This window comes from Myotis yumanensis, unplaced genomic scaffold, assembly GCF_028538775.1.
Source record: "Myotis yumanensis isolate MYYU_CA2020_CCGP unplaced genomic scaffold, mMyoYum1.0.hap1 SCAF_13, whole genome shotgun sequence".
In the NCBI taxonomy this organism is placed as follows: domain Eukaryota; kingdom Metazoa; phylum Chordata; class Mammalia; order Chiroptera; family Vespertilionidae; genus Myotis; species Myotis yumanensis.
Window position 1 is genome coordinate 47,046,181 of NW_027223764.1, and position 12,399 is coordinate 47,058,579.

At 47.5% G+C, this 12,399-nt stretch overlaps 1 protein-coding gene across 1 annotated transcript in view; it reads right to left on the reverse strand.

Annotated features, from left to right (window-relative positions):
* KCNMA1 (potassium calcium-activated channel subfamily M alpha 1) overlaps positions 1 to 12,399 on the reverse strand; it is a 672,109-nt gene that overhangs the window by 58,368 nt on the left and 601,342 nt on the right. The window contains exon 23 of the mRNA XM_070433250.1: positions 328 to 451. Coding sequence (XP_070289351.1) covers positions 328 to 451 — 124 coding nt within the window. The remainder of the gene's footprint in view (positions 1 to 327; positions 452 to 12,399) is intronic.

Here is a 12,399-nt window from a genome sequence, read left to right on the forward strand (position 1 = left end):
TGCAGCTGCTAAAAAGCACAGGCAGGCTCTGGCCCCAGAGCCCTACCCACAGAAGTGAGGGTACCTATGTCCTCCCATGAGGCCTTTCACAAGGCATGTGATCCTATTGTAAGGACTCCATAAATATTCAGAGAGAGGAAATTCTACTCTTGGTTCATGTTCTTATGAGAGTCCTAGCTGCTTCAATATGTGTCCTGAGTTTTAATTATTAAAAGTAATTAGCACCAGGGGCTGAGTTATCTCACTCTGCAGTCAGAGAAACCACTGCCCTAGTGAACGTAGCTGGGGACAGAAGCAGACGGCATCGATTCGCGGTCTGTCACTCACCAGGATGACTTTCTCTATCTCCTTGGCTGCGCACCAGTGAAACATCCCAGTAGAGTCATACTTCTTCACGTTGGAGTCCATGTTGTCAATCTGATCATTGCCGGGAATTAACAAGGGGTCATGCCTGGGGAGAAAAGGACAGGAAAGCCGATGTGGAAAATGTGATAAATTATAAATGAAAAGCGACCCCCCAGTTACATGGCGGAGGAGATGAAGGATGTAGAAGACGCGGTTGTCGCTGAAAGCCATTCTTGTGCTTGCAAAACTCATCCTTTCAAAGACAACTGCCCAAACCACCAGCACCTGGAAGTGCAGGAGACCTGTGTCAGGTAATAATTCTGCCATCCTCTCCTACTCCCCTTTGCTGCAATGGCCTTCACGTTATTTTGTGGATTTGGTCTCCCTTTTTATGAAGAGGTCACTCTTGGTCCTCCTCTCATTTGACCAGCTATCCAATTTCTCCAGCGTGTGCATGCGTATACACACGCACACACACACGCACGCACACACACAGTTCATTGTTAGCATTGGCAATGAAGAGGAAGGAATAGGAACAGGGTCTCATGCTGACTGACTGGCAAGAGGATGGAAAGCCAATTACTCGCTCTTTCTGACTACAACTTCTGACGTGATTCTCTTCGCAGTAAAAGCTTTAACAGGCTGCACTTTAAATATTTTAGCAATTTGCCCAATCAGATTTTGCTCTCCCCGGCTGAAACCCTTTAAAGATTCAGCAGCATGTCACTTCAGAGCAGACTGACTACCAAACGCCCACATCTGGAATACATAATTTCAATACCCTATCTCCTTGCCTTGACAACTGCATTTGCACTAACTGTCCAATGGTGCTCACCCCACCCCACCTTCACCTCCCAACTGCAGCATCCCTGCAGGAGAGCCTCAAGCTCAGACACATCTTAATACACGTGTCTTGAATTCTCAGGGCTGCATTCACCCTCTCTTGCCTTGTCACTAGTAGAAAAGGAGGAGGCTAATACAGAGTCCTCCCCTCCAATGGATTGGCAGAGCCACGCCGACACCCTTTAGCATTGCAATAGAATCAGGCAGGTCTAACAAGTTGGCAGCATAAGAAACACACTCCTGCGTGTTGGGCCATATCTGTGTCCGGATTCCGTCTCCCATAGTGGTTCTGTGCCTCAGGTTTGGGCTGGGTCATCTGGGTTGCTACAACAATGACCACGTATAGTGGGAACAATGTCCCAGGCATCCCTGTAGTGGAGCTATTTTTCCTGAACAATACTGTCCGTTCAAAATCGAAAATATAAATAGGTTTAAATTCCAGATATTTACTGTAAAGTGATTTTACTTTTTAAGTAATCTACTTCAAACATCAAAGGGTGACCTTTGTTTAGTTGACATTATTTCTCCCTCTGAAATTTTCCTGACACTTCTCACTTACATGTTCACAATGCAGGCACTGGGGCAGCCATCCCTCCTCCATGGTCCACAGACCTAGAGTTACGCTTTCAGGATGTCCACCATGACCATCTCAGCTTCCCACCCCAACTTAGGATGGGAAAGCTCTGGCTCTATTTATTCCTGAGAATTTGTTTCCGGGCTGTGCCAAATGACACAAACCATGTGAAGCAACCCTGCACAGTTATCTCCAACGAACATACTAAATTATGATAGGAACTGTCATGCCGGGTCCTAAAGGAGAAGAACATCCCCCTTGGAATAGCATCTCAGTGGCTGGGTATTTGAGAGGTCTTGAGGTGTTGTAAACCACCAGGCCGCCTTTCAGATACTGAACTCAATCAAAAATGATTAAATAAAGAGGCAGTTTCTGATAAAAACTGGTGTCAGATTAGGGCAAGAGCAAAGTTAGAATTTTTTGTCCTTGAAGAATGTGTAATTGTTCTACATTTATCGACTCTCTTGGACAAGTAGATGGGCAGAGACCACCATAGAGGAAAGGCTTGAGAAAATGAGCAGAATGAACTTGTGCAAGAGGGTCTTAATAAAGTTGACTTGAACATAAAGAGTCCTGTTTACTGGTTGGAGAAGGAAGATTATCTCAGGAAAGTCTAAGACCTGCCCCCAATGCATTCAGGAATTAAAAGATACCCAGCAAGCAAGACAATGAGATAGCAAGCTGACCAAAATTCCTCTTAGGCAATATGTGTCTTCGGAGAGAGGACACACATCTTGGTTCTTTCTCTTTCTGGGAAGAAATCATTCCTTGGTAACACTGGCCTCCAACCCCCATCTTAGAAAAGTAAATAAACAGGCCTTATGATCAATTACTCCTCAATGAGAGGGAAAAAGACAGCTTTTAATGACAAGACTCACTAACTGGATGAGTGTTTGGGGACACCAGGTATAATTTGACACCAGGGCTGCAAGCTGGGTGGCACTGGGACACCCAGAAGCACCTGGGAGGTCTCAGCGGAGTGCCATGCTACACCCTGTCTCCCTACACATCTTTTGGCTGGCCTAGCTCATTTAAGGATAAGCATCCAGAATTTTCCTCAAAGGGTCAGATCTGAGAACCACCAAAAAACCTCCCAGAACAAATGCATTTCATTTTCTCACCAGCTATGGCACCTGGAATCTGAACTTTTGTTTCTTGACTCAGCAAAGCAACCAATAAACATAAATCCCCTGTTCTGAGCCAGGAATCTAAAACACGGTAATGGGCAGGACACAGTCCCTCGTCAAAGACAGGGTCATACATAACAGACAGAGAAAATGCCAATCAATAGTGTGACACACTGTGGTAAGTGTCATAGCAAAGCGATGTACAAGGTCGTATGTTCTCATTTGTCCAAGAACAAAGTTGTTAATTGCCTGGCATTTGAATAACATTAAGGAAGGCTTCATGGGAAAGGTAACATTTGATCTAAGCCCTGAAAGGTGGAAGAAATCTCAGCGTATTTTTTTTTTAAACATATTTTATTGATTTTTTAGAGAGAGGAAGGGAGAGAGATAGAGAGTTAGAAACATAGATCAGCTGCCTCCTGCACATCTCCTACTGGGGATGTGCCCGCAACCCAGGTACATGCCCTTGACCGGAATCGAACCTGGGACCTTTCAGTCCGCAGGCCGACGCTCTATCCACTGAGCCAAACCGGTTTCGGCAGAAATCTCAGCGTATTTTAATTGTTGGTCCATTAGTAGCCATTAAGACCATCTCAGAGAATTGAGGCCCAAATTTTAAAAAAAAAATGGCATCTAAAACCATGGTGGCAGATGTCAGCTATGGTATTACCTAACCTGGGGTATAGAGGACTCTGTCCCCAGATATGCATGACGATCCAGTGGGAGATGGACCAACTGATTGAGTATGACTGACGGAGAGCAGATGAGGAACAATGCACGGTATGAAGGTAGAACAAACACCAAGTTTCCAAAAAGGAGAAATGTCATAAAAATTGAAGCTTTTTCAAAAGCGAAATGAGATGCTTCCCAAGGCAGTGGGTTTCTCACCACTTGAGACATTCCAGAGGAGCTAGGATATAGAGTGTTTTATGACAGATGTCGGGAAAGCCCAGAAGACCTTAAAGGTATGAGGCAGTGTGCTCTCACTAGGGAAAGAGGTGGCTAGGAGGATTTTGAAATATTGAACCACTATCGGGCATTGAGCAAGCGAAGAAAAGTTGCTGGAGTAAAGATGAGCACTAAGAACGTGGAAGACTGACAACTGTCACGGTGCCATTAAGGCTAGAGCTGGTCCTCACGCACAGAACTCCACAGCTGGGAGGAAGCTGGGAGCATGGTTCATTCTAGCAACATGAGATGCTGAACTACTTTGGTCCAGACAGAATAAATTTCTTTACTATGTCTTTCCTGTAGCGATTTCAAGTGTTTTACGTTGGCTTATGCCAGGAAGAGAGCTCTGACATTGGTGAAGACTGAAGAATCAGTTGTCCACGGAACTTCTATATCTAAATTGAGGTTTTGGAAGTGTATCAATAGAATCAAGTCCACGTATTTGCCACTGAGCACAGCCAACATTGCCAAGGTCAGGACCAGGAGAGGAACAGGGAGTTTGTTGCACATGGAAAAGAGGAACAACAGAAGCATCCCTGAACCGAGCATCCAGCACCAAGGGTTAACAAAATGACGAAGAGAATGACTTCCATAGGCTCTCAGACAACCACGCAATGAACACTTAGCTGGATGGAACCCAGAATCAGGAAGAGACACTGCCTTTCACATCCTAATTATTTTACGTATTTTCTCAACTCACAAGGTAATCCCAACTCCCCTGTAATGCATCCGAATGAACTCATGTCTCATCGGTTACTTACTACTTGGCCAATGTGTGTGCCTTATTTTAGGGTAATAGACTCTCCATGCTGCTGTATAGGGCTGAATTGGTAAGGGCTGCATTGCTTCCCCCACAAAGTCTGCATGTTGAATTCCTAACCCCAGCACCTCAGACTGTGATGGCATTTTGAGGTGTGGTCTTTAAAGAGGCAATTCAATTAAAAGGAGGTCATTAGGGTCAGTCTGAATCCAATACAACTGGTGTCCTTATAAGAAGAGGAAATTCTGACACAGAAACCTACAAAGGGAAGACAATTTGAAGACCTGGGGATAAGAGAGCCGTCTATGAGCCAAGGAGAGCAACTTGGTACAGATCCTTTGTCCATGGCCTGAAGGAACCAACACAGCCAACATCTCCACAGAGGACTTCCACATTCCAGAACCGTGAGAAAATATTTTCTGTTGTGGTCCCCAGTCTGTGATACTTCACTATGGCAGCCCTAGGAAACTCATACAGTAGCACAGCTGGAAGAACAGGCCCAATGTGTCCAGCATCACCCCACTGACGGCCCTGGCTGCCCTTCTCGCACCTTAGTCTCACCTGTTCAGTTAAGGGAGAAGAGCATCCTATCATCAGTTTATGAATGGAAATATACCAAATATACACAATACCTTATTCAAAGAGCTTGGGCTAGTGTCCTTGCCCTCACCAACTCCCCACCATACATACACACTTAGATCTACTCTACCCGAGTGGGAACTTCTCTCTGGTCTTTAACTTACACCAGAATTTAATTTGAGGAGCAATACCGACGAGAGCCCAACTCAACAAGAAGAGGAAGCCCAGACTCTTGCCAGTTTATTTGTTCAGTAGAACCAAGAGTCTCTCTTCAAACGGAGTGGTTTGGATATAGATACCCTGGAGGACAGGAAAACACTTATTTCCTCAGTGACAATATAGCATAATGGCTCCAGCACCAAAATGTCTGTCTTCCCGTCTTGGCTCATCTCCTACTCCCTACAGTGTGCCTTGCCTCAGTTTCTTCACCTGTAAAATGGGAGCATCAATCACTGTCATTACTTAATGGATGCAGTTTGAGGATTATACCAGTAAAGTCCCGTCATGCACGTTTGTATGCGTGAGAAACAGTGGGTAAGTATCGTGGCTAAGGTGGCCCAGGGAGTGAGTGGGCGGACAGGCAAAGCTTTGGATTGAGAGGTCTCCTGACTGAAAGCCAGTGTGCCTCCATCCAGCCCCTCCTGCTTGTAGGAGGCTGGACCTTCGCAGTGTCCCAGGCCACTGTGCCCTAAGCTGCAAATATGGGGAGACCAGCACCATGAGAATTTATGAAACACACAGCTGGCATGAATAATGGGTGGGGAATGGCCCCATGACTTGTCAGGATGCTGTGCTCAGAGGAGCCTCGATCATCAGTCAGGAACGGGGAGCTTTTGCCCCAAAGTCTGAAGGCTCCCTTTCAGGAACCCCACGTTTTTATACCAAATAAGGAGCCCCAGTACGTTAATTGTTTCATATCTATACTTGAATCTCAGCTCACACGTTCAAAGTCCACAGCTAAAATTAAGCAAATAAATAAATAATAAAATTAAGTATGCCTGACTTCAAATAAAGAAGAAGAGATTACTGTTTTAAGGTTTTGCAGAGCAAGGAATGCCACTTGCCATCAATGAATCTCAGGGAGTGAACTAAATGCCCGCTACAGCAGAAACCCAGAAAGCTTGCCTTGAAGACAAGAGCCTAAAGCAAAACCACAAATCCCTTTCCTAGCAAACCTGCTGTGAGGGGGCTGTTATATTTTAAAGTTCCCTTTACAGGCAAATACAGCAAAGCCCAGTTTTTTTCTGTGGCAGTGAGTTCCACGCTGGATTTCAGAAATTTACATTAAAGTAAGAGAAATCAAACAAACAGAAAGTTATGAAAGAGAAAAACAACCAGATTGTTTTAAAATTGTATCTTTTGCCTTGCTTGAGTTTCTGGACCTCATTTCTCCTCACAAAAGACCACTCCTGTCATCACAAGCATCCCATGTAGACTGAGGCCCACGCTGTGGTCTCCCTGGGAAATGCAGGCTTGAGAAAAGGGCAAATAGGCTTTTCACCAAGTGGCAAATACCAGGTTTTGTTTTTTGTTTGTTTTAAATATCTTTTTATTTTGGAGAGGAAGGGAGAGGGAGAGAGATAGGAACATAAATGATGAGAGAGAATCATTGATTGGCTGCCTCCTGCATGCCCCCACTGGGGATTGAGCCTGCAGCCTGGGCATGTGCCCCAACCAGGAATCGAATTGTGACCTCCAGGTTCATAGGTCCATGCTCAACCACTGAGCCACGCCAGCCAGACACAAATACTAATAGTTTTACTGAGTATGTATTATATTAGGCACTATAAGGACATTTCTGAGGCCTCAAAATTTGCTTCAAATGTTCTGCCTGAAGCTGCCCTCCTAGTTGTCTCTCCCTTCCTGTAGCTCCCAAAAGAGTGAGCCACCCTTTTCCAGTGATAATCTTTGCATATCAGCCTCACCCAGTAAGTGGTGCCCCCACTGAAGGCAGCGTACTCCTATTTCACTCTTTGATGTATTTCCAGAGCCCAGCAGAGAACACAGTAGATGCTCAATAAACAACCAACTACCAAGAGGAGCTAATAAATAATTTCTAGTCTCTGAACACTTTTTAAGGAGTCAATGGAAACTCATCTGGCCTTTTATGGAGATCAGAAAATGTGCCCAGTAGGCTCCCTTTGATATCTTGCGACAATTCTTTTTGAGAACAACAAGGATCTGGCACTATTTTTCCCTTTACAGGGACTGTATCTGAACTAGGGCATTGAGATCTGAAGAGAGACTCTGAAGTGTCTGTAACAAGTCAGGCTGCCTGGAGTGTGCCTGGAGCCAGCAGCTGTGACTGTCAGCAGGGAGGACTCGAGTCTGATGTCCAACGGTGGTCAAGACAGGTGTTCTTAATTAAGCAACTATTTAGTGCTCCAATGCCGAGTCTGGACACTCCTGGGAGGAGGCCCCTGTCACTGCAGGCTGTTCTCACTGTCCTGACTCACGGAAGCAGTGGTTCTGGAAGTGTCTCCCCACACCAGCTGCATCAGTGTCGCTTGGGAGCTTGAGAGAAATGCCAATTCCCCGGCCCAGTCCAGACTGACTGGGTGAAGCTCTGCTTTAACAAGGTGCTCTAGTCTAGATGATCCCAACACATGCTCAAGCTTGAGAGCCATTGCTATAAAGCTTTGCCCAGACGGAGAAGCTATATGGTGAATCAATCCTACCAAAGTTGGCCACTGTTGGCAATATGCAGACGGGAAGTCCATGGTTCTATTCAGCAAGGCCAGGGCTCGAGTGAAGCAAGCTAGGGCCTAGTGCACAATTTAAGAAGAAGCCACATATACCTCACTTTCGTCCTGACTCTTCTACTCAAATGCAAATGATAGGACTGGTAACCAAAGCACCACCAGGTGGCCTACCCTGTGACTCTCTAGAACTTGAAAGCTCTTGTCAACACCTGATGGGGATCCCTACCCAGGATACCGCACGAATGACTCTCTCTTGCTGACCTCCATATCAATGAGCTAATCAGAAAATAAACATAAAAAGCAAATAAAATATTAGTTCCTGTAAAATGCAATCTTTTTGTTTCCTCCCCCTCTCTTCTTTCACTCCATCGAGGAGCAGTTAGTAACTGAGTCCGCTAATGGAATGTTCCAGAGTCTCTGGTTGTGCTGGCCCCAAGAGACTGAAGAAGGTCTCAGGTGTCACCCCAAAAGGGCTCATATTGGGTTTTCAGCAATATAAATGCCTCATTCTGGGTGCATTTTGGTTCTGGGTGTATAGTATTTGCTATTATGTTGCAAGGATCCTCCTTCATCATCTCTCCTGAGGGGTGGCTGCCCTGGCCTCATCTCCCACCAGATGACCACTCTGGAGTCACCTTGAAAACAACTTCAGGCCAGGCTCTAGCCCCTCTGCCAAAACTAGAGTCCTTTTCACCCTCGTTACATTTTTTTTTCTGCCTAACAGGCAAACAATCAAGAACTATGGCCACCTCGTGCATCACCTCTTGTTAAGCAGCCACCATTCTCCGAGGGAGAAGGGAATTACTGCCTTTGTGTTGGGGAGACATCTGGGGGGACTGACACGTCCTCATGGGGAGCTGTTGACCTCCTGTTTGTTTCTGCGTTAAGAGGTACATTTACTTGCCCTAACGGGTTTGGCTCAGTGGATAGAGCGACGGCCTGCGGACTGAAGGGTCCCGGGTTCGATTCCAGTCAAGGGCATGTACCTTTGTTGCGGGCACATCCCCAGTGTGGGGTGTGCAGGAGGCAGCTGATCGATGTTTCCCTCTCATCGATGTTTCTAACTCTCTATTCCTCTCCCTTCCTCTCTGTAAAATATCAATAAAATATATTTTTTAAAAAAGAGGTACATTTACTTAGCCACGCTGCCCCTGCACTCCTTCTGTATTCTGCCCCCAACTCTGGCTGGGCTCAGGCCACTCTGCCATCTTCTCTTACTGAACCGGTCAAGCTGTCAGTCCTAACAGAGACCCCATGGAAGGTAAGAGTCAAAGGAGACAGAATGGGACTTAGCAAGCAGATGAGTTTATTTCACTTAATGATCAGTAAATGCCCAAGAGGGTGATGTTTCCCTCAAATCACAGTCCTCCTTCCATTCAGGAAACAAATGTCTAATATTTTCTCAGTCTCATGACATGAAGCTCCCTCACAGTATTCCATTTTTCTGTTTTTCGGTGTCATCCATTACCCTGACTGGCCCGGCTGCGGACTCTGACTTTGGCCAACCCATGGTGCACACATCCTCACAGCCCGGGCTTCTCGATCTTCCTCAAAATTCCCTAGCTCCTGGGGAAATGGGAGCAACGTGAGCTGACGTCAGGGATGCTCACGTTATGTGGGTCCTTGGGAAGACCGCGTAGCCGCTTCCAGCCCACTGTTCTACAGCAGGCCCTGTGTGGTGTGGCACCCCAAGGACCTTGGCAGAGGCTGGGTGGGCTGGGCCTTCCCTTCACATCTCTGTATTCATGTACCATGTGTCTCTGTGGTCTCTTTGGGAGGCCACCAGTGACCCTCCCAAACATAAGTTAGGGCACTGCCTTCTCAAACACCTGCGAGGGTTCCCCAGCACCTACGATGGGAGTGAGTGCCAGGCTCTTCTCATAGGACTCCTTGCTCCAGGGTTCACTAAGCCACTTCCTGTGGCCTGAGCACTTTCCCTCTACCCTCTATTGGGACCAATAGTGAAGGAGTTAATAATGTGGACTTGGAAGTAATAATATGGGTTCAACGCTTCCTCATTAGCTAAGACTTACTGGATTTTACTAGACTTTAGAGCTGTGACTCAGCTTCTCTATCTATAAAGGGGTGGGGGGAGTAATTCCTCCTCCTGGAGCTGTAGTTGGGAGTCAGCGAGTTCACAGGCGTGGTGCTCTTGGAAGGAAGCAATGCACAGGGTAGGTAATATCATCAATAGAGAGTTCTCCTCCTCAGTCAGGACCAGGTTAAATGGAACCTTCTTCACACACACACACACACACACACACACACACGCCCGGAGGTGATGTCAGCTCTCTGTCCTCGGGGCCCATGCCGGTAGCTATCTAAACTGCTCCTCCTCTATTTTGCTGTATAGGCTTGTCTGTCTCCTACATGAAACTAGCATTTTCAGATGGACACCTACCCTAATCCATGTTACTTTCCACCTCACAGATCTCCCAGGCATCTGACTGCAGCAGGCTTTCGCTAAGCACCGGCTGCATAGAAACGAATCTGAGAAAAGGAGAGAAGCATTCTCAGCAGCCAAGCAGCATCTGAGAAGCAACGACCGGGAAGAGCTGCGTGTGGCTGTAACCTGGGCACGGGTGTCGGGAATCCGTGAAGCCAATGAAGCTGTAGGCAAAATGGTGCCCAGCGCCTCTTCTTTCTCCCTGGGGAGACCTGCTGGAGAGTTTTCATTGGCTGTTCAGTGGGGCTTGTGAGACCCTCAAATTAAGAACCCTTGACTTAGCTATTTAGAGACAAAGTTCTTGCCCGGAAGGCCTTACAATGGAGGAATCCCAGCTATCTTACAAGGCACAGCCCACCAGCGAGGAGGCCTGAGCGGTGGATGCCTGGTGTGCAGGAAAGCCAGGAGCAGCTCCTAAAAGCCGTCCACGCTGAGAGACCAGCAAGGACGGAGAGTACCAGGGTCCTGGGAACCTCTAAGGCCCTCTCCCCCGGGGGCTGTGAAGCCACAGGTCGCCTGTGATGACACAGGAACCCCTGGCTGGGAACACAGACATTGGCATTTGGCTCAGTCTGACTGCGAGAGTTGTTTTCTGTCAGGATGGCTCAAAAACATACTGTCTGATCCAGACACACAAACGAGGCTGTTCACCTACTGATGGCGCAGAGCGATGCGACCATTAAAAATCAGGATGAGCCTGATACCAGGACAAAAGGAGACGGAGGCCCATTAGTGCGGAGGCCCAGGCGTGGTGCAGCCGGCAGTGGTTTGCAGGGAGCCCTCCGTGGGAGCCTGTTTTATTTGCAGGAGCCACGGTGGCGAATTAAATCCCACCCTCGCCCAGCTAGACTCTCCCGCTTCTCCTGGAGCTACTGCTGTGCTGGCCCATCGGCCCCTGAAACCTGCCCAGACGCACAGTGAGTGCTTCTGCTCAGACGGCAAGCCCCAAACGCGTGTCAAAAAGCCCACTTCAGTGCGTCCTTAGCTTCCTGAGTGGGTTTTTCAAGATCATAAGGAACAGGACCTGGAAGTCCTGTCTTTTGTAAAGTAGAAAAGGAGAGTTTGGAGATTGAGGGGGTGGGGAGGATGGACCAGCAAAGCCACAAGGTGCTACACAGGCCCCTCTGCTTCTCTCCATCAACAAGAGGGATGTAGCAACAACAGGCCCTGGCAGCCTCATCGCCAGGGCCAGATACTCCAAGCCGAGCGAGCCCGTGGTCTCCATGCACAAGGAGTGACGGGAAACGGAGCGGGGTTAGCACCTGTCCTTGCTCCCACAGCAGGGTCTGGGGGAGCACCTGGCACTCAGCAGTCTGAGACTTTCTGACTCATCAGGGGACAGCGCATCCCAGCTGAGCCATGACTGAGACCCTGAGCGGTGGGGAACAGCACTGGGGTGACAGGAGGCCTGGCCATCGCAGCAGCCCACGGGCACCACCACCAGAAACGTGAGCTCTGAACCAGGGCGAGTCTCAGCTCACGCCTGACCACAGTGAGCAGCCCCGATGCACCGCGGAACAGACAGCGCCGGCCCAGGATGACGGCCTCCCTCGGCCCCTCGCTGACAGGCAATGAAAGCAAGCCCCACTTTGAAAATTCTCCCCCATCATGCAAACTGACATAGGCATGCTTTTCAAAAACCCACAGCCAATCTGTTGATCATTACTTATTTACAAAGGCCTTCGGGCAGAAAGTCCTGTAAAAACCATACTTGATACGGTATACGCTGGCTTTTTCTGCTGGTGGAAAAAAAAGTCCCCTCCAGGCTACCTCAAACCATCACTTTCTATTGCACATAAAATGTAGCGTGGAACACTAAAGTATTTAATATATATGGTATAATATATCTACAGGAAAGGCATTTGTGTAGAAGAATGTTACCCTGGATTTGGTAATTTGATGTTTTGCTGAAGGCTACGACTTAAAAAAGCTTCCACGCCGTACAGAGGACCTGTCATCTCGGCACCCAAGAGCCAGCAGAATAAAGAAGGACCCTTAAGCAGCAAAACTTTGACACAGCTTTGAAGCATATGAAAACAGTATAACTCCTCAGAATTATTATTACTCAAGAT